Consider the following 20,821-nt stretch of genomic DNA (forward strand, 5'->3'; position numbering starts at 1 on the left):
ATCAGGGACACCAACCACCAAGGTCTTGCTGTTTTCTCACTGTTGACATCAGGAAGAAGATACAGGAGCCTCAGGACCCACAACACCAGTTCTAGGAGCAGTTATTACCCTTCAACTATCAGGCTCTTGAACCAAAGGGGATAATTTCCCTCAATATCACTTGCCCTATTATTGAAACGTTCCCACAACCTATGGACTTACTTTCAAGGACTCTTCATCTCATGTTCTGGATATTTGCTGCTTATTTATTTATTTATTAATTATTATTACTATTTGTATTTGCACAGTTTGTTGTCTTTTACATACTGGTTGAACGCGGTGCAATCTTTCATTGATTTTCTTATGGGTGTTATTCTATTTTAAATTTATTGAACATGCTCCCAAGAAAATCTCAGGGTTATTATGGTGACATATATAGATAATAAGTTTACTTTGAACGTTGAAAATCTGGTACTGCTGCATGCTGTGTGAAATCACTTTGTCGGGATAGTCCGTTGTTGCGGGAATTCAGAGTCTTATCTTGTCATTGGAATCACTTTGCACATGTATTGCTGCCTTTGCATTAATACAGTTCCCTTTTCTCCAGCAAAATAAAGGCCTTCGATTACATTAGTTCAACGCAAATATAAAAATTACAGTCCTGTCTTAGCTTGTACAGTGCTGGATAATCTAATTAGATGATTTAAGTAGTATGTGAACTTCATAAAATTTATGCTGATCTCTATCAGCTGGTAAACTAGTGCGTGGTTCATTAAATCTTCTGTGTCTTGTGTTGCTATTATTGGTAGAACAGTGCCAGGCCAATGGGTTGTTTACAAGACTATGTATTCAGATACTTGCTCAGTTCTACTTCAATTATTTATAAGGGTTTGAATAATTTACTTTCCATTTTAAATGTGGACATTGTAGCGGGCGACGGAGTAGAGGGAGACAGAGTAGGAAGGCTTTGTCTCAAGAGGCTTCAGCGAGCAGAGGCTGAGGACGAGCTTCACTCCAAGTGAGGTAAGGCCGGGTAAGTTCCTTTCAAAGGAGAAAGTTTCAAAAGTTGAGGCAAGTATTGGGTAGGTCATGGCAGCTGAGATCGGCCTCATGATTTGTTCATCCTGCAGCATGTGGGAAATCAGGGATACTTCCAAAGTCCCTGAAGACTATGTGTGCAGGAAGTGTGTCCAACTGCAGCTTCTGGCAGACTGCATTGAGCGTCTGGAGCTGCGATTGGATTCATACCGGAGCATCTGCGATGCTGAGAAAGTCGTGAATAGCACGTTCAGTGAGTTGGCCACACCGCAGGTAAAGGCCACACAGGCAGAAAGGGAAGGGGTGGCTACTAGACAGTGTAGCAGTAGGCAGCTAGTGCAGGAGTCCCCTGAGGTCATCTCCCTCCTAAACAGATATACTGTTGTGGATACTGTTGGGGGAGATGTCTCATCAGGGGAAGGCAGCAGCAGCCGAGTTCATTGCACCATGGGTGACTCTGCGGCACAGGAGGGAAGGAAAAGGAGTGGGAGAGCTATAGTGATAGGGGATTCGATTGTAAGGGGAGTAGATAGGCGTTTCTGCGGCCGCAAACGAGATTCCAGGATGGTATGTTGCCTCCCTGGTGCAAGGGTCAAGGATGTCTCTGAGCGGCTGCAGGACATTCTGGAATGGGAGGGTGAACAGCCAGTGGTTGTGGTGCACATAGGTACCAACGATATAGGTAAAAAACAGGATGAGGTCTGACAAGGTGAATTTAGGGAGTTAGGAGATAAACTAAAAAGTAGGACCACAAAGGTAATAATCTCTGGATTACTACCAGTGCCACATGCTAGTCAGAGTAGAAATAGGAGGATATTTCAGATGAATACGTGGATTGAAAAATGGTGCAAGGGGGAGGGATTCAAATTTCTGGGGCATTGGAACCAATTCTGGGGGAGGTGGGACTGGTATAAACAGGACGGTCTGCACCTGGGCTGGACTGGAACCAATGTCCTAGGGGGAGCGTTTGCTACTGCTGTTCAGGAGGATTTAAACTAATGTGGCAGGGGGATGAGAATAAATGCAGAGAGACAGAGGGATGTAAAATGAGGGTAGAAGCAAAAAGTAGTAAGGTGAAAAGTAAAAGTGGCAGGCAGGCAAATCCAGGGCAAAAAGCAAAAAGGGCTACTTTTCAACATAATTGTATAAAGGCTAAGAGTGTTGTAAAAACAAGCCTGAAGGCTTTGTGTTTCAATGCGAGGAGCATTCGTAACAAGGTGGATGAATTGAATGTGCAGATAGTTATTAATGAATATGATATAGTTGGGATCACAGAGACATGGCTCCAGGGTGACCAAGGATGGGAGCTCAACATCCAGGGATATTCAATATTCAGGAGGGATAGACAGGAAAGAAAAGGAGATGGGGTAGCATTGCTGGTTAGAGAGGAGATTAACGCAATAGAAAGGAAGGACATTAGCCTGGAGGATGTGGAATCGATATGGGTAGAGCTGCATAACACTAAGGGGCAGAAAACGCTGGTGGGAGTTGTGTACAGGCCACCTAACAGTAGTAGTGAGGTTGGGGATGGCATTAAACAGGAAATTAGAAATGCATGCAATAAAGGAACAGTAGTTATAATGAATGACTTCAATCTACATATAGGTTGGGTGAACCAAATTGGTAAGGGTGCTAAGGAAGAGGATTTCTTGGAATGTATGCAGGATGGTTTTCTGAACCAACATGTCGAGGAACCAACTAGAGAGCAGGCCATTCTAGATTGGGTATTGAGCAATGAGGAAGGGTTAGTTAGCAATCTTGTCATGCGAGGCCCCTTGGGTAAGAGTGACCATAATATGGTGGAATTCTTCATTAAGATGGAGAGTGACATAGTTAATTCAGAAACAAAGGTTCTGAACTTAAAGAAGGGTAACTTTGAAGGTATGAGACGTGAATTAGCTAAAATAGACTGGCAAATGATACTTAAAGGGCTGACGGTGGATATGCAATGGCAAGCATTTAAAGATCGCATGAATGAACTACAACAATTGTTCATCCCAGTTTAGCAAAAGAATAAACCAGGGAAGGTAGACCCGCGGCTGACAAGGGAAATTAGGGATAGTATCAAGTCCAAAGAAGAAACTTATAAATTAGCAAAAAAAAAGCGGCACACCTGAGGACTGGGAGAAATTCAGAGACCAGCAGAGGAGGACAAAGGGCTTAATTAGGAAAGGGAAAAAAGATTACGAGAGAAAGCTGGCAGGGAACATAAAAACTGACTGTAAAAGCTTTTATAGATATGTGAAAAGAAAAAGATTGGTCAAGACAAATGTAGGTCCTTTACAGTCAGAAGCAGGTGAATTGATCATAGGGAACAAAGACATGGCAGACCAATTGAATAACTACTTTGGTTCTGTCTTCATTAAGGAGGACATAAATAATCTTCCGGAAATAGTAGGGGACCGAGGGTCTAGTGAGATGGAGGAACTGAGGGAAATACATGTTAGTAGGGAAGTGGTGTTAGGTAAATTGAAGGGATTAAAGGCAGATAAATCCCCAGGCCCAGATGGTCTGCATCCCAGAGTACTTAAGGAAGTAGCCCAAGAAATAGTGGATGCATTAGTGATAATTTTTCAAAACTCCTTAGATTCTGGATTAGTTCCTGAGGATTGGAGGGTGGCTAATGTAACCCCACTTTTTAAAAATGGAGGGAGAGAGAAACCGGGGAATTATAGACCGGTCAGTCTGACATCGGTGGTGTGGAAAATGCTAGAGTCGGTTATCAAAGATGTGATAACAGCACTTTTGAAAGAGATGAAATCATCGGACAAAGTCAGCATGGATTTGTGAAAGGAAAATCATGTCTGACGAATCTTATAGAATTTTTTGAAGATGTAACTAGTAGAGTGGATAGGAGAGAGCCAGTGGATGTGGTATATTTACATTTTCAAAAGGCTTTTGACAAGGGCTCACACAGGAGATTAGTGTGCAAACTTAAAGCACACGGTATTGGGGGTATGGTATTGATGTGGATAGAGAATTGGTTGGCAGACAGGAAGCAAAGAGTGGGAGTAAACGGGACCTTTTCAGAATGGCAGGCAGTGACTAGTGGGGTACCGCAAGGCTCAGTACTGGGACCCCAGTGGTTTACAATATATATTAATGATTTAGACGAGGGAATTAAATGCAGCATCTCCAAGTTTGCAGATGACACAAAGCTGGGCGGTGGTGTTAGCTGTGAGGAGGATGCTAAGAGGATGCAGGGTGACTTGGATAGGTTAGGTGAGTGGGCAAATTCATGGCAGATGCAATTTAATGTGGATAAATGTGAGGTTATCCACTTTGGTTGCAAGAACAGGAAAACAGATTATTATCTGAACGATGGCCGATTAGGAAAAGGGGAGGTGCAACGAGACCTGGGTGTCATTGTACACCAGTCATTGAAGGTGGGCATGCAGGTACAGCAGGCGGTGAAAAAGACAAATGGTATGTTGGCATTCATAGCAAAAGGATTTGAGTACAGGAGCAGGGAGGTTCTACTGCAGTTGTACAAGGCCTTGGTGAGACCGCACCTAGAGTATTGTGTGCATTTTTGGTCCCCTAATCTGAGGAAAGGCATTCTTGCCATAGAGGGAGTACAGAGAAGGTTCACCAGATTGATTCCTGGGATGGCAGGACTTTCATATGAAGAAAGACTGGATCAACTAGGCTTGTACCCACTGGAATTTAGAAGATTGAGGGGGGATCTTATTGAAACGTATAAAATTCTAAAGGGATTGGACAGGCTAGATACAGGAAGATTGTTTCTGATGTTGGGGAAGTCCAGAACAAGGGGTCACAGTTTAAGGATAAAGGGGAAGCCTTTTAGGACCGAGATGAGGCAAAACTTCTTCACACAGAGAGTGGTGAATCTGTGGAATTCTCTGCCACAGGAAACAGTTGAGGCTTGTTCATTGGCTATATTTAAGAGGAAGTTAGATATGGCCCTTGTGTCTAAAGGGATCAGGGGGTATGGAGAGAAAGCAGGTACAGGGTTCTGAGTTGGATGATCAGCCATGATCATACTGAATGGCGGTGCAGGCTCGAAGGGCCGAATGGCCTACTCCTGCACCTATTTTCTATGTTTCTATTTTTGTTCAGTTTGAAGATTTTTGTTGTTTTATACTTAGTAAAATTGAGTATTATTTGTTGTTTGTAAAAAGGTGCATCAACCTCTGTCTCTATATGGCAGCAATAGCAACAAGTGCACATAAAGTTCCATTACCCCAATCACAGAACAGTACAGCACAGAAACAGGCCCTTCAGTCCACAATGTCTGGACTAACCGCAATGTCATGTTAATCTTTGCCAATGCCTTCAGCTCAGCTCTGTCATTCCTTTGACTAGCTCATAACATGCACAATACTGGCCAGCCCCATTTGTTTATCTGTAGCTTCAAAGCCAGCTACAACCTCAAAGCAATACGAATGAAAATGTACATTCAGCCTGCTTTACATCTATTATTGGTGGGAGTGTGATTGACTTGTTTTTCCAATTAAGCCTTTAGGTATATTTTTGATTTTATTGGTTATATCTGCAAAGTAATCATGACTTCTCATGCCAGGAGACACATCAAATCAAATCAAAGTTCGTCACAAACAAGAGAAAATCTGTAGATGCTGGAAATCCAAAGCAACACACAAAATGCTGGAGGAATTCAGCAGGCTAGACGGCATCTATGAAAAACATTAAACAGGCAGTGTTTCAGGTCAAAACCCTTCATCGGGAATGGAAAAAAAAAACAGATGAGAAGTCAGCATAAGAAGCTGGAGGGAGGGGAGGAAGAAATAGAAGGTGGTAAGTGTTAGGTTAAACCAGGAGAGAGGAGGGGTGAAGTAAAGAGCTGGGAGGTTGATTGTTTCTGTGCTGTACTGTTCTGTGATTGGGGTAATGGAACAACAAATAATACTCAATTTTACTAGGTATAAAACAACAAAAATCTTCAAACTGAACAAAAATAGAAACATAGAAAATAGGTGCAGGAGTAGGCCATTCGGCCCTTTGAGCCTGAACCAGAGGGAGGTGATGGGCAGCTAAGGGGATAGGGGGTGAGAGAGAAATGAGAATGGTGAGGGTGGGGGTGCATTACCAGCAGTTAGAGAAATCGATGTTCATGTCATCAGTTTGGAGGCTCCCAGATGGAATATAAGGTGTTGCTCCTCCAACCTGAGTGTGCCCACATCACAGCAGTAGAGGTCTCGTAATTACCCTTGTAACCATGTCTTCAAAGCGTAAATCAAGTGTTGGTGATGCATCAAAGAAAAGGAAAACGATCACGATTGGAAAAAAAGTGGAAATAATAAAGCGATCAGAAAGAGGTGAGACGCCATTGGTCATTGGAAAAGCATTAGGCTACAGTCAGTCAACTATCAGAACAATTTTAAAGGATAAAGTGAGGATAATGGAGTATGTGAAAGGTCCTACCCCAATGAAAGCTACATTTATTACTAAGCAATGCAGTGGTTTGATTATTGAAATGGAAAGGCTATTGTTAATTTGGTTAGACAATCAAAATCAGCGTAATAGTCCTATTAGCCTTAGTTTACTGCAAGAAAAGGCTCAAAGCCTTTTCCATGATTTAAAAGCTGCACGTACAGCAAGTGAAGGTGCTTGTGATGAAGAATTTATTGCGAGTAGGGGTTGGTACTGTTCTGTATCTGTTCCATTGATGGAAAACGATCATGGTTGAAATACTGTAAGGTGGAAATAATGAAGCGATTGGAAAGAGGTGAGACACATTCGGTCATTGGAAAAGCATTAGGCTGCAGTCGGTCACCGATCGGAACAATTTTAAAGGATAGAGTGAGAATAATGGAGTATGGGAAAGGCCCTGCCCCGATGAAAGTTACAATTATTACTAAGCAATGTAGTGGTTTAATTATTGAAATACATACTGTATGTTTCTTATGTGTTTTATATGCATAGAAAGGTAAAATATATACTATATACCAAAACAAAAGTTTGACTAACTGACGCTAAATAATACCGGATGTACCTATTCTGACTTACGTACAAATCCGACTTAAAGATGGACTCCAGAACGGAACTCGTACATAACCCGGGGACTGCCTGTATTTCCAAATCTTTCTATGGCTTTGTCCTTTTCAAGGTCTGAGATCCTGAATCCTTCTGATCTTGGTGCCTCTTTAATTCCTACCTCTTACTCATCCTCAGAGCTGTACCTTTAAACTAGCTATTTAACCACATCCTATGGATATTTCCTTAATATCTTATGTAGAACATAGACAGTAGAGCATAGAGACAGACCCTTCAGCCAGTGATGTTGTTCCAAGCTAATGACATCTAATCTCTTCTGCCCGCACGTGGTTCATATCTCTTCATTCTCTGCACATTTTTCTTTTGCTTATCTTAGTGCCTTTAAAATGTCCCTATAATCTGTCTCCACCACGATCCCGGACATCACATTCCAGCTACCCACCACTCCCTATGTATTTAAAAAAAAAGAACTTGCTCCACAAAACTTCCTTGAGCTTTCCCTCTTGCCTTGAAGCATGCTCTCTGGTATTAGACATTTTGCCCTTTGAGAAAAAGATACTGGCTATCTACTCTGTCTTTGCCTCTTGTAATTTTTATAAGCTTCCAGCAAACCTGATCAAAGTTCATAAATTGTAATTGTTTGGCTTTAATTTATTGCCTAGTAAGGTTCCTTTGAGTGTGTTTGGTATATTAAAGCTGCTTTGTAAATAAATGTGGTTATTATCTTTGTGCTTTTTTTTTTGCCATTGAGCACTCTGTCCCTGTACCCATTCCTTCCTGAGACCAATTCCTGTTTTATTTCCTGACCTCTTTATCAGTTTCTGGAGTTGATACCTCCTGATCCAACCAGCATTTTCTAACCTAGTTCCAGCGAATTCACCGTGACTGGAGTCTGGCTGTTCAGCCACAAGGGTCCCCCTTTACTTCCAGATCCTTCTTGTGAATTCAGTGTACTGAGAAAAGGAAATGCAAGAAGTGTGGTTACGACCAATTCTGCTTCATTTGATGAAATGGAAAAAGAATGGGCAGAACCTGGCTTTACCATATCTGCATTGGATCAGCCAATAACTGTAAACCATGCTGAGAAAATGTGTAGTTCGTGATCCTTGAGCTTGCACTGGGTATTCACCTGCTGGCTCAGAGAATTCGGACTCAGCTGTTGGAGCTTGCTAATTTTCTGCCCGCCCACTAACAACTCGTGCAGGAAAGCCTGCTAGGAATAAGGGCATCCCGGTGGCACAGTTACTCCTGCCGCCACCTGAATTCCAGTGACCCAGGTTCAATCCTGACCTGCAGTGCTGTCTGTGAGGAGCTCGTTCATTCTGCCTTTGGCCATGTGGGCACTCAGGTCTCCTCCCACATCCCAGAGATGTCTGGGTTAATAAATTAATTGGCCACTGTAAATTGCCCCCAGTGTAAGTGTAAATGAGTGGTAGAATTTGGCAGTGGTAGTGGGGAGTTGATGGGTATACAGAAAAGAAAAAATAGGTTAGGTTAAAATTAGTGAAATAACACAGGTGGTTGATGGTGGGTATGGAATTGACTTGAAGGGCTTGCTTCTGTGCTGTGCTACACAATAGCTCTATATTGACAGATTCCATATCCAGTGCAGCTCCTGAAATTAACTGTTGTTCATGACCTTTTTGCTTGGAAGTCACAGTGTTGCCCATTGAGCCACTACTGCCCATACAGTGGGCCAATGGGTCTTTTGTAGAATAGCCTCTGGGTCTTCCGGTAAGACGGTGATGTGCTGCGATACAGTGGTCTCTATGGGGCCAACCAAAGGTGTTACTCTCTTTTTATATAGTCGCAAGTCACGAGTGGACATTAAGAAACTGAAGTACTGCAGGTCTACCCCATCAACGAGTTGCTCTCTGGCAGAGGAGTTGGACTTGGTGTGGACCAAGATAATGCCTGCTGCAGAGAGGCATTGGAGTTGGTGCGCGAAAACAGTGCGCAGTGTGACAGCGTGTCGATTTTCTTGTCATTGGAAAAACCCTGTTGGACATTTGTAATGTGGAATGCTGCAAGTCCAGTTCACTGATTTACTGGTGGTACCAACGATGGGGGAGCTGCGTGGCCTCGGTCGTAGCGTGGAATAGGCCTCGTGCCGCTGTGTCGCCTATTGCATCCTCCCAGGAAGGGTGGCACAGGAGGCGGTGTGGCACAGAGGCCATGCTGGCGTGGGAGCTGCTCTCCCGTGTCCACTTGGTGGAAGGCGAGCTGGATTGCATTTGTCTGCAGACCGCTGTGGGCTTCCTCTTGACGTCATCTGTGGTCTCAGGGACTTGGGCTTTATTATATTATGTGACTGTATGTTTATTGCTATCTTATACGGGAATATAAATGTCTTGTGATCGTTGGTACTGTGTTTTGCATCTTGGCCCTGGAGAAAAACTGTTTAATTTGGTGGTATTCATGTACAATTGAATGACAGTTAAACTTGAACTTGCCTCCTCCTCCCTGGTCACTCTGTGCCTTCCCCACCTGTGTATTGAAATAAGAAAGTCAAGAACGGGGTAGGGGTGGGGGTTCAGATGTGTCACAGATGATCCAATTGGACTTGGCATTGACTTTATTATATATGCATACATTATGAGTTTGGAGGCTGATACGTGTCATGTCAAACCCTTTAACCAGAATGGTTGGTTAATGTAGGATTGTCTCATTCATTCCACTTTGAATATGCTGTTTATTTTAAGTTATCAATATATTTTTAATTGAGCTCTATGACAGGGTGTTTGTAAAATTTAAAGTTTTTTTTTAATGAGTCATATCTATTTGGACTGTTTCTAAATTTTTCAAATGATCAAAGACATTCAAAGGCCTTTGATTTCAGTGAACTGCCAACAGGTCACCAGGGTCATTCAAGGGTGTGGCCTTGGGTTGCATCACCTGTGGCCCAGGCTTCACTGGCAACCTGGCCTCCCTCTTGGCACAGCCAGAGCAGCCAGGCCTAGAGATAGTTTGGATCCATGGGACTACAACTAGTAAGGAAGAATGCAGATGGGTGAGAATGGGTCAGGTGAGGTATGATACGCCAACTATCCAATATTCTGCCAGAATGGTGTGAGCCTGTGTCAACCAAGTATCTTCTGGATGTTTAGTGATAGGGGGATCTTAATAAATCACTCCTTAACAATTTGTTCACAGTATAGCTGAATCATAGTGAAACCATGAGTTTATTGCAAAAGGAAGATTCATCATTATTTAGCATCTTTCACAAGTTTGGAATTCCCTAAAACACTTAATAGTTAATAAAATACTTTTGAAATAGTGTGGTAATGTAGACAGCTTAAGATAATGACAAGTTCTTTGGTTTTTTTCACTGGTGATAATTGAGAAAAAGGCCAGGAATCAGGGCAAATCTCTGTGCACATTTAGAATTTCCAAGAAGGAATGGTATTTTCAGGAAAGTAATTCACAGAGTTACAGGAAACAAAAATGGATTACTCTACAAGGGGCCTCCATGACTTGATGGGCCAAATGGCGTAGATGTGAAGTGTGCAGTTCCTTGAAAGAATACTGTGGATATCCCTTACAGATGCAAACTTGACCTCATTCAGAAGACAGCATCTCCAACCGTGCAGAACTCATTCAGTCTAGGATTCTGTGCGACAAGTCTCTGGAGTGGGACTTGATCTCGTGACTCAGAGACAGGTGTGCTACCAACTGAGTTATGGCTAACATGTCATTTAGTTCACTGACGCTTAACTTAGCTCATCTCCTAATTTATCTCACCCTGCATCTCTTAGTTGCTGATCTCATATCTATCATTCTAGCTGGCTTGTTCAAAGGCCTCTGTATAAGATATGGTTTTGGGCCTCCTGCTGACCGTTGCTCTTGCAATCTTGTTTCTCAAAGTACAAAATCTGAAGGGAAACACAAATTAGACTGGAAGTTACATTCACTATTCGTCTTGTCAAAATTTGGTTGGGGTACAAGTTTTTAAATAATATGGGGTAGTTTTTGAATCAGCCATAATAGTCATGGAGTCTTCTTTGTTAAAGGGGAAGATTTGATTATATTTATCTAACAATTATCAGTAAGTCCATGGGGTGTCTTGGCAGAATATTGAACCTGAAGTAAATCAAAATGGGACCTCTGGTGAAATAATTCTACCCAGAGAGGAATTGGATTATAAAATCCACCATCTCCTGGAATGATTGGGACGGAGCATGTGGGTGGATTTTAAGCATGGGGAGAAAGGGAGGTTGCATGGGAGTTTGGATGAAGGGGAGTGTTTGAGGAAGACCCGTAAAGAGCAGAGTCTAATTGAGTTGACTGGCCTGTTACTGTGCTACAAATTCCGAGGAATTCTTTGGAATCAACCTAGTAAAGTTGAAATCAACCGAGTAGAGAGGGAGTGTGCTGCTGGTACAACATTTCAGTTTCTTTGAAAAATGTATGGCCTGCATCGAAATGTATGTTTAAAAAAAAAATTATTTAAGGGACGTGGGCTTCGCGGGCTGAGCCAGCATTTAATTGCCCACCCGCTGTTGCCACTGAGGAGGTGGTGATGAGCTGCCTTCTTAAACTGCTGTAGTAAACACCACACAAAGTACGCTGCAGATGTTGTGGTCAAATCAACACGTACAAACAAGCTGGAGGAACTCAGCAGGTTGGGCAGCATCCGTTGAAATGAGCAGTCAATGTTTCGGGCCGAGACCTGACGAAACATGAATCCTGACGAAGGGTCTCGGCCCGAAACGTTGACTGCTCATTTCAACGGATGCTGCCCGAACTGCTGAGTTCCTCCAGCTTGTTTGTACGTGTTGATTAAACTGCTGTAGTCCTTGAGGTGTGGACATTCCCAGAATGCTGTCAGTCAAGACAATATATATGTATATTGTCATTTAACTATATACATATATAACCATATAATGGTACTGATAGAATCTACAGATGAATAACATAAATAACAAACTAAAGTGCGTTAATTTTAAATATTGGAAGGTACAGAACAGATTAACCAGTGACAAATTGAATATAATACAGGTAGCTGTTCAGAAGCCAAATGGCCTGGGGGAGGAAACTGTTTCTCATCCTGACCATTTTTGTTTTTATGCATCATAGTCTCCTGCCTGATGGTAGAAAGTCAAAGAAGATGCTGGATGGATGGGTGGGATCCTTAATAATACTAAGGGCCCTGCGTATGCAGCGTTCCTGATAAAAGTCCTAGATGGACGATAGAGAGACCCCTATGATCCTCTCAGCTGTTCTCTAAGTCCTTTATCGGGACTCCTGGTCTGATGCTCGACTGCTCCCATACCAGATGGAGCTGCAACTTGTCAGGACACTCTCAGTAGAGCTCCTGTAAAACACAGATAAAATAGGAGGAAACTTTGCTTGCCTCAACTGCTGTTTCTTCTTGTTCAGGGAGGTGACATTAAGGGACCAGGTGGGGTCATCCGTGATGTGAACTCCCAGGATCCTGGTGCACTTAACTCACTCTATGGAAGAGCCATGTAGTCACAGAGGGGGATGGTTTGTCTGCACCTTTCTGAAGTCCACAATGATTTCCTCAGTCTTCTCCATATTCAGGCTTGAGTTGTTCTTCTCACACCAGTCTACCAGCCACTCCACTTCCACTCTATACTCTGTCTTGTCATCGTTCTTGATAAGGCCAACCACTGCTAGGGCAAGAGTTTCAAAATGTTGAACTAGAAAGGATAAAGTGATAAGATCAGGATGAAGGGCAATATCCAGGCAGATTCCCATGTTTTTGCTGTCCGTGTCCTTTTGACTGGTAGGGGCTGTGAGTTTAGAAGATGCTGCCTAAGAAGTCTTGGTGAGTTGCTACAGCTAGATGGTACCTATCAGTCAGTCCATGTTGGCAGCAAAATCTCTATCACACTGAGCACTGGCGCCATCCATAACTGTGTGTTCAGCCTGTTACTGATGCATGACTGTACTGCTAAATCCAGCTCAAATCGAAATCAACTTCGCTGATGGCACAACAGTGGCTGGCCTCATCAACAACATCGATGGCCCTGTGTACAGAAAGGAGATAGAGCAGCTTGTAGAATAGTGCAGGCACAACAACTTGAGCCTCAGCATGGACAAGACTGAAGAGATGATTGTGGACTTTAGGAAGGTATAGGCTGACCATTTCTCGCTGCACTTGAACTCTGTGGAGAGAGTTAGGAGCACCGAGTTTCTGGGAGTGCACAGGGCCCTCAACACCAGCTCTTTAGGCAGGAAGGTACAGCAGCATCACTACTTCCTGAGGAGAGTGAGGCTCTTTCCCCAACGTTCCACCCAATTTTTACAGGCACACCATTGAGAATCCCCTGACCAGCTGCATCACCGTCTGGTGCGGGAATTGCCAGGCATCTGACCGCAAGACACTACAGGATTGCTGAGAGGATCATCCAGGTCTCGCTTCTACCTATCCTAGATATTTATCAGGAGCGCTGTGTATGCCGGGCCCATAAACAAGGATCCCTCCCATCCATCCCACAGGCAGAGGAGGTTCAGTAGCATTAGGGAAAAAGACTGTTAGGATGAGAAACAAATTCTTCCCCCAGACTGTGACACTACTGAATCGTCTACCACCACCCAGGTCTCATTAATAATGAAGCCACAGTAGTGATAAACTGTTTGCTTTTTAACTGGTGTCACAAATGCACCCTATGCTAAATGTCAACCTTCTGGAATATATTTTATTATTTTTTAATGTATTTGTGTAATGTTACTTGATGTGTTGTGTGTGAGTTGTATCTACTGTGCTGTGCACCTTGGTCCAGAGGAACGTTGTTTCGTTTAGTGGTATGCAGTACATGAATGCAGTTGAATGACAATGAACTTGAACTTGTGCTGCTGCTGTGCGTCAACAGTGGAGGGAGTGAATGGTTTTAGATAAGTTTCCTATCAAGCAGGATTCTATATCTTGCATGGTGTTGAGCAAGAGTTGTTCTCTCTATATATCAAATGTTGACCTATAAACTGAAAATTTCACAATTTCTGCATTTTTTTTTGGAAAGGCTCACGCAGTTTCTCTTAAATTTCAGCTCTCAAGACGATGATAGACCGATGTCCCCCTTCTATTTAAGGTAAGGTCTGTCGAGCCATTTTGTCACACTGTCACTGATTAGGGATCACATCTGGAAATGTTATGAGATTTTTTTAATTGTTCACAACATGTAGATGGAATTATTAAACCAATTACTGAAGGAATTATTTACATTTATCAAAAAGTTATCAGCTGTACAGTATTGTAAGAGGTTAAATAAAGATTTTTGGTATCCCGTAAAACTATCAATTAGCAGCAAAGCTTCTGAACCCTGAAGGCAATTGAGTAGGTCTCTAATAAAAATATTAAAGAGGCTGGATAAATGCGGGGAATTGTCCCAAGATATTTCAGAAGAGCATTACCAAATGAAAATTACCAAAATGGATAAATTGTGTGTGTTATCTCTGGAACAGAAGCAGCTATAAGAGAATTTAGTTGAGATGTATAATAGAGTCATAAAGTTATACAGTGTAGAAACAGACCCTTCAGTCCAACACATCCATGCTGACCAAGTTGCTTACCTGAGCAAGTTCCACTTGCCTGCACATGACCTACATCCCTCAATCATTGCTGAATAAATTTCTTTCAGTTTGAGCAGCAAAGATAGAACGTAAAGGAAGAAACTGTTTTCCTTCGTAGAAGGGTCAAAAAACAAGGAGCATAGATTTAAAATAATTGGTGAAAGGAGGAGAGGTGAGATGAGGAAAACAACTTCACTGTGAGAATGGTGGAGGTCTGGAACTCATTCCCTGAAAGAAAGAAATACTTATCATGTTTTAACACTACTTGGACATGTGCTTAAAGAGCCAAGGCTACAGACCCAGTGCTGAGTGACTGGATTAGGTAGTTCATCATCGACACAAGGGGCTGAATGGCCTCCCTGTGATGCAAGTTACAGTGATTCTGCAAACCCAAGGATAATAATTCAGATGTACAGCTGTAAGCTTGGTCCACATAGTGAGGTTTAAAGAGTGTCTTAATGAAGAGAGAGCTGAAGAGGTTTAGTTAGAGAATGCATGTTTTTCATTTCTTTTAGAAATGTAGCATTGAACAGGCCCTTCTGGCGCACTGAACCGCACCACCCACCAACTTAACCCTCGTCTAATCACAGGACAATTTATGATGAACAATTAACCTACTAACTGATATGTCTTTAGACTGTGAGAGAAAATGGAAGCACCCAGAGGAAACCTATCCACACACGCAGGAAGAACGTACAGACTTTCTTATAGAGGACACTGGAATTGAACTCTGAACTGTGATGCCCAGAGCTGTAATAATGTCGTGCGGACATAGGCATTCTACCTTAGACTATCCAGCAGGTTTGTAAGACCAGTGAGTGAATGAGGGAAGGAAGTGATCCTTATCAATGATAAAGCAATTCATGTCAGTTTTCAGGACCTCAAGAAGTCACAAATTTATAACTACTAGTGGTCACTGCTGCAATATAGTAATAGCTACATCCAAATTGTGCACAATAAATTGTCATACAGCATTGTGATCAAGACCAAATGATGTACTCAGTGAGGTTAATTGAGGAATGAGTGTTGTCAAAGATATTGGGGGAAAAAAAGAGAATACCAGTTTTTATTGAAACAATGGTGTGGGAGATTAGAAGAATATTTCTGTGTATTTATTGATAGTAGTTTGCTGCCATAAAAGGGGATGGAAGAACTTTTAGCAAAAACTTTAAAGGGTTAGATAGATGCTGGATCTGGAAGAGATTGTGAGGCTGTTGGCAAAGGGCCTCCAGTGTGAGCTGATACTGATACGATTAGTCAATTTGCCTCTTTTCTTCTCTGTACGGTTTTATGGAGTGGAAGTCAGAGCTCAGTGTAAGTAAGAAATACAGATTACAACAGTCCTAAAGTGGACAGCCATTCTGTTAAGGTACTCATTTCATGGTGCCCAACAGCACCAAACATTGGGAACAAGTACCACAGGCACTGGATATTAAAACATTTTAACGTAAGAATGACCAAAAATTCCCAGCAAAAGTTTCAACCAAACTTCTGGTTAATATTCATATTTAACCCGTTGGGGCACCCTTTGAGAGAAAGGTAGTGCAGTCTGATGTGAGGTGCTTTGGAAATTAAAGAATAAAAACTCAGTTTATTAAAGAAGAAAGACGCGTAGCAAGACAAATATAGCTCCTCCTCGTTTAATGAAGGTAATTTTTGATGACAACATTTCAGCTTGATCTGCCACCCTTCAAGAATACTCTAACGTTTTCATTTCTTTTTCCCCGGCTTAAAGCCACACACAGCTGACCATGCTGGAATACCGGTTTCTCCAAATAATTCAATACATTCTCCATGGTTTGGCCTTGCGTCTGTATAGTCATAGCAAAGCATGACTGTATCGGGAACTGGCTCCGCTGAAGAGGGACATCTTCCCCTTCTGATAAATTGAGAATAATTCTTGGGATCATGACAATGTCATTTTTGAATGCACCAATGTTTTATCTTTGCTATGATGAGATTGTCGTGCAGTTCTTCCACCATCATTCGCATTCCATTGCAAAGCCTTGGTGGATCCAAGCTCCTCATTGAAATGATGGGAGATCCCCTCTTCAATTCCAGTTTATGTGGTTGCAATCCAGAGAGTTCGACCGAATCAAGGAATTCTGTTGGAAAATGAGTGGGGTTAGCTCCTGAAGGAACAGTATTCTTTCATGATTCCAGGGAAGCATCTAATGGATGTGAGGTTTATTTTTCACATCATTTCATTGAGAAGAACCGAGATAGAATTCCTCGAGAAGAGTTCTGCAGGATTGTCGAAAGTCTTGTAGATGAAATCAATGCATTCTTCCATAGTTTTTGCTGGCAGAATCATATCTTCAGGTATTTTGATTTCATCATTTTAACTTTTCTCAATCTTGGCTTCTCCAACATCCAATAAGAACTCAGAATATCATCCTTCCCCCTCACTCAATCGCATGTTTCTCTTCAATTGAAACTTGATGAAGCTTCTCCATAAGTAGGATTTTTTTATGCATGAATTCTCCACATCAGCATCATTTCTGCATTTCACAACTGGTAGAAGCTGACAGAAATTGCCACAGCAAATGGTTAAAATACCCCCCTGAGGCCTCATTCTTGCCGCATACCTCACAAAGAGTCCGGTCCACAGCTTCGAACCTCTCCCTAATCATGGGGCACTCATCCCAGACAATAAGCCTCACATTTTGGAGTAAATTTAGTGTTGGTGCTTTTATCGATGTTACAAGGGGCATCTTCATTGACTTTGAGGGGTATTTTGAATCTTGAATGCGCTGTCCTACCACCAGGCATCAATGTTGCTGCAATACCTGATGATGCTACAGCAATAACAATACCTCCATCTCCCCTAACTTTAGCGAGGATTAGGTTGATGATAAACATCTTGCCCGTTCCTCCTGCTGCATCAACGAAAATCATTGAAGAGAGATTCCTTTCCAAGCAGTCGCACACATATTCATATACTTCTCTTTGCTCATTATTCAATAGGGTACTCTTTGCCGCATATTCTCAAGTTGATCTTTCCTTTCCTCCTCTGTCTCTTCCTCTCTCCTCCTCCTCTGCCTGTTCTTGTCATTCTGGGGACGCGCAGCCCTTTCATCCTCCGTCTCTTCATCTCTTCTACCATTTATTCTTTCTCTCTGATCCTAGAGTCGTGTGGCCCTGGCCTGATCCGATTCTTGTTCTGTCCTCCTCCTGTGCCTGTTGTTGTCATTCTGGAGACGAGCATGCCTTTCCTCCTCTGTCTCTTCTTCTCTCACCTTTTTTGTCCTGACTCTTTGATCCTGGAGATGTGCAGCCCTGGCCTCATCCGATTCTTGTTCTCTCCCTCTCCTTGCCGCTTCCCAACAACGTTTGGCATCATCTCTTGACCATAATGTCCCTCTTCTCTTTCCACGTGGCATAATTAGGCTGTCCATATTTTTTTACCCTAATGCTGGATAGAAGATACGAAGCAGTAACACCAAAGCCTCCAGGATGCTGATTTTTCTTAATGATGTGTTTGGCGCTCTCCTAAATGGACATGATAGCCCCGCCCTCTTGTTGCGGTTGGTGTCGCTGCTGTAAGCATCGTGAGGCACTGCTGAGACTGGCCGTGTGCGTGCGTTGTGGTGTCGCATCGCGGTTTCCAGGAAAGGTGGAATCAGCTCTGTGAGCATTGTGAGACGCTGCTGAGACTGGCCGTGCGCGTACGTTGTGGTGGTGCATCACGGTTTCCACGAAAGGTGGAATCCGCTCAGGTTGTGGAAAGCGGGGCCTGGTGATTAACGAGTGAGCGATTTTATACGAATACATAACCCTGAACTTTGCCTGCATTCTGTAATTTAGCGCATTTTTCAGGCAAAAAAGTGCCGCTGTGATGCACCGTTTGGAGGTCACAAACAGAGCATGAGAATTTTAGTAGTATATAGATAATTAGATAAGCATTAAGTCAACAAACCTGGCCTCTTTGAACATTAAAACCAAAAAGACCATTGGCCTTGACTGGTGCCCAGTATGACCCGGGCACCATAAGGTTTGTGCCATCATGCTTAAGCAATGGAGTGCAGAAATTCCCCATTGCTTAGATTCACAGAAATACGTGAGCAAATATTTTTTGTGCAAACTTAGTGTTCTTTGTTTATGCATTCTTCTTGGCTCCAAAAATGTTTGCCAGCAAATGACAAACATATTTTTGTCAACCTTCTATGCAGCTTTGGCTGCCAGTGGATCAACAAGTTAGGTAGAATGATTTACAGGCCCCTTACTGATACTTACAGTACTTTTCCAATTGTCTTGTACCTTCCAATCACATTTCAGTGCCCATAGCTCATTATTTGCCAGTGCTACATTTTCTTAGTAGTTATGAATAATTAGATTAGTCACCTCTCAGCAGAAATTCCCTCATTTAATGAGGTTAACAAGTTCATGGGGGAAGCCTGTAAGATTTGTAATCTTGTTAAAAGTGGTAGTGTTCCTTGAAATGAAAATCTGTAAACAACGTAGAGTGAAAATGATCTTATTAAGAAATGGAGGATTGTGAATTGGGTCCATTGATTTTTCACCTCCAGATCCTCTATTCCAGTCTCACACACAAATATGATAGTTTGTTAAATCTGATCTTGTCAAGACAAAGACGCAGGACATTCCTTTTCAATAGTGAGTCGAAGCAGTCTTTTTTTTAACTTGGATAAATTACAAGAAGGCCTTAGTTTTTCATGATGGGGAGAGAAAGCGCTGCTAAACTTTGAGGGCCTGTAGACAAGTCACACTGTATTTCTTAGCTCCGCCTGAACTATTTTATGAGCTACGGTCCTTCATTTTTATTGCCTTTATCCCATTCTTTATTTCTGGGGCTTTCCTCCCTCCTTTTCCACACCATCTGTCCCACTGAAAAGTTCCTAGAATATTTAACTCCTCACCTTTGTGTCATTTGCAGTCTTGTGAGCGTAATGATGATGAAATCACATCCACTTGTCCACACTCTTAATTTTGTTAAAGACACCGGATTCATTCAGATAATTTTGCTTTATAGCTATTTTCCCCTGCTCTAATTGGATGCATAAGCATATGTTTTGTATGCTTTATCTCTTCCTCACAGACTCTTGTTATCAATACCTATTTTGCTACTCTGCAGTAATGAACTTAGAACAATATAGCACAGGAAAAGGCCCTTTGGCCCACAACGTTGTGCTGAACTAATTAAATTAGTAATGAAATGCCCAACTAAACTAATCCCTTCTGTCTGTGTAATATCTATAACCTTCCATTTCCTGCACATGTATAAGCCTATCCAAGGGCACATTGAATGCCCCTATGCCTCCACCAACACACTAGGAAGTGCATTCTCGGCACCCATCACTTTCCATGTGTGTAAACAAAATTTGCCTTACATATCTCCTTCGAGCTTACCCCAAATGCCTGCCCTCTGGTATGAGACATTTCAACCCTGAGAAAAAAGTTGCTGGCTGCCTACTCTTATCCATTCCTCTCATAATTTTAAACCTCTATCAGATCACTCAGAGCCTCCACCACTCCTTAGCAAACAACCCAAGTTTGCTCAATATCTCCTTATCCATGCAGCATCCATGTATACCTCTTCTGCACCTTCTCTAAAGCCTCTACATCCTTCCTATAGTGGGCCAATATATAAGGGGTGATTGATAAGTTCATGGCCTAAAGTAGAAGGAGTCAGTTTTAGAAACCTAACACATTTATTTTTCAACATAGTCCTCTCCTACATTTACACACTTAGTCCAGCGTCATGGAGCATACGGATCTTGGACCTCCGGAAAGTGTCCACAGCAGGGGTGATTGATGTTTGTGGCCCAAGGTACAAGGAGATGAGTTATTAACTTCAAACTTTCTGCATAATCACTCAAAGAGTTGAACTGCATGTGCATGTAAAGAGAGCTGTATAACTCATCTCCTTCTACCTTAGGGTGCGAACTTATCAATCACCCATGCTGTGGACACTCTCTGGTGGTCCAAGATCTGTATGCTCCATGACCGCTGGACTAAGTGTGTACATGTAGGAGAGGACTATGTTGAAAAATAAATGTGCTGGGTTTTCTAAAATTGACTCCTTCTATCTTAGGCCACAAACTTATCAATCAGCCTTCGTATAAAGAATGACCAGAATTTAATGCAATACTCCTAACTAGACTCTTATAAGTGTGCATCATAACTTCCCAACTCTTGAACTCAGTTCCTCAACAAATGAAGGCAAGCATACTGTAAGCTTTTTTTATTCCACCCTGCAAACTGTGTAACCACCTACAGACAGCTGTGAACTTGGACCCCAAGATCCTCCGCTCATCAACAGTGTTGAAGA

The 20,821-nt window shown here is 42.3% G+C and overlaps 1 protein-coding gene across 5 annotated transcripts in view; it reads left to right on the forward strand.

The window, feature by feature from the left end:
• Positions 1 to 20,821, forward strand: part of fam13a (family with sequence similarity 13 member A) — a 277,630-nt gene that overhangs the window by 191,882 nt on the left and 64,927 nt on the right. For all 5 annotated transcript variants that reach the window (XM_073042473.1, XM_073042470.1, XM_073042472.1 and 2 more), the window contains one exon: positions 14,007 to 14,048. In XM_073042473.1, the coding sequence (XP_072898574.1) occupies positions 14,007 to 14,048 (42 nt within the window). The remainder of the gene's footprint in view (positions 1 to 14,006; positions 14,049 to 20,821) is intronic.

This window comes from Hemitrygon akajei, chromosome 4 (assembly GCF_048418815.1).
Source record: "Hemitrygon akajei chromosome 4, sHemAka1.3, whole genome shotgun sequence".
NCBI lineage: Eukaryota > Metazoa > Chordata > Chondrichthyes > Myliobatiformes > Dasyatidae > Hemitrygon > Hemitrygon akajei.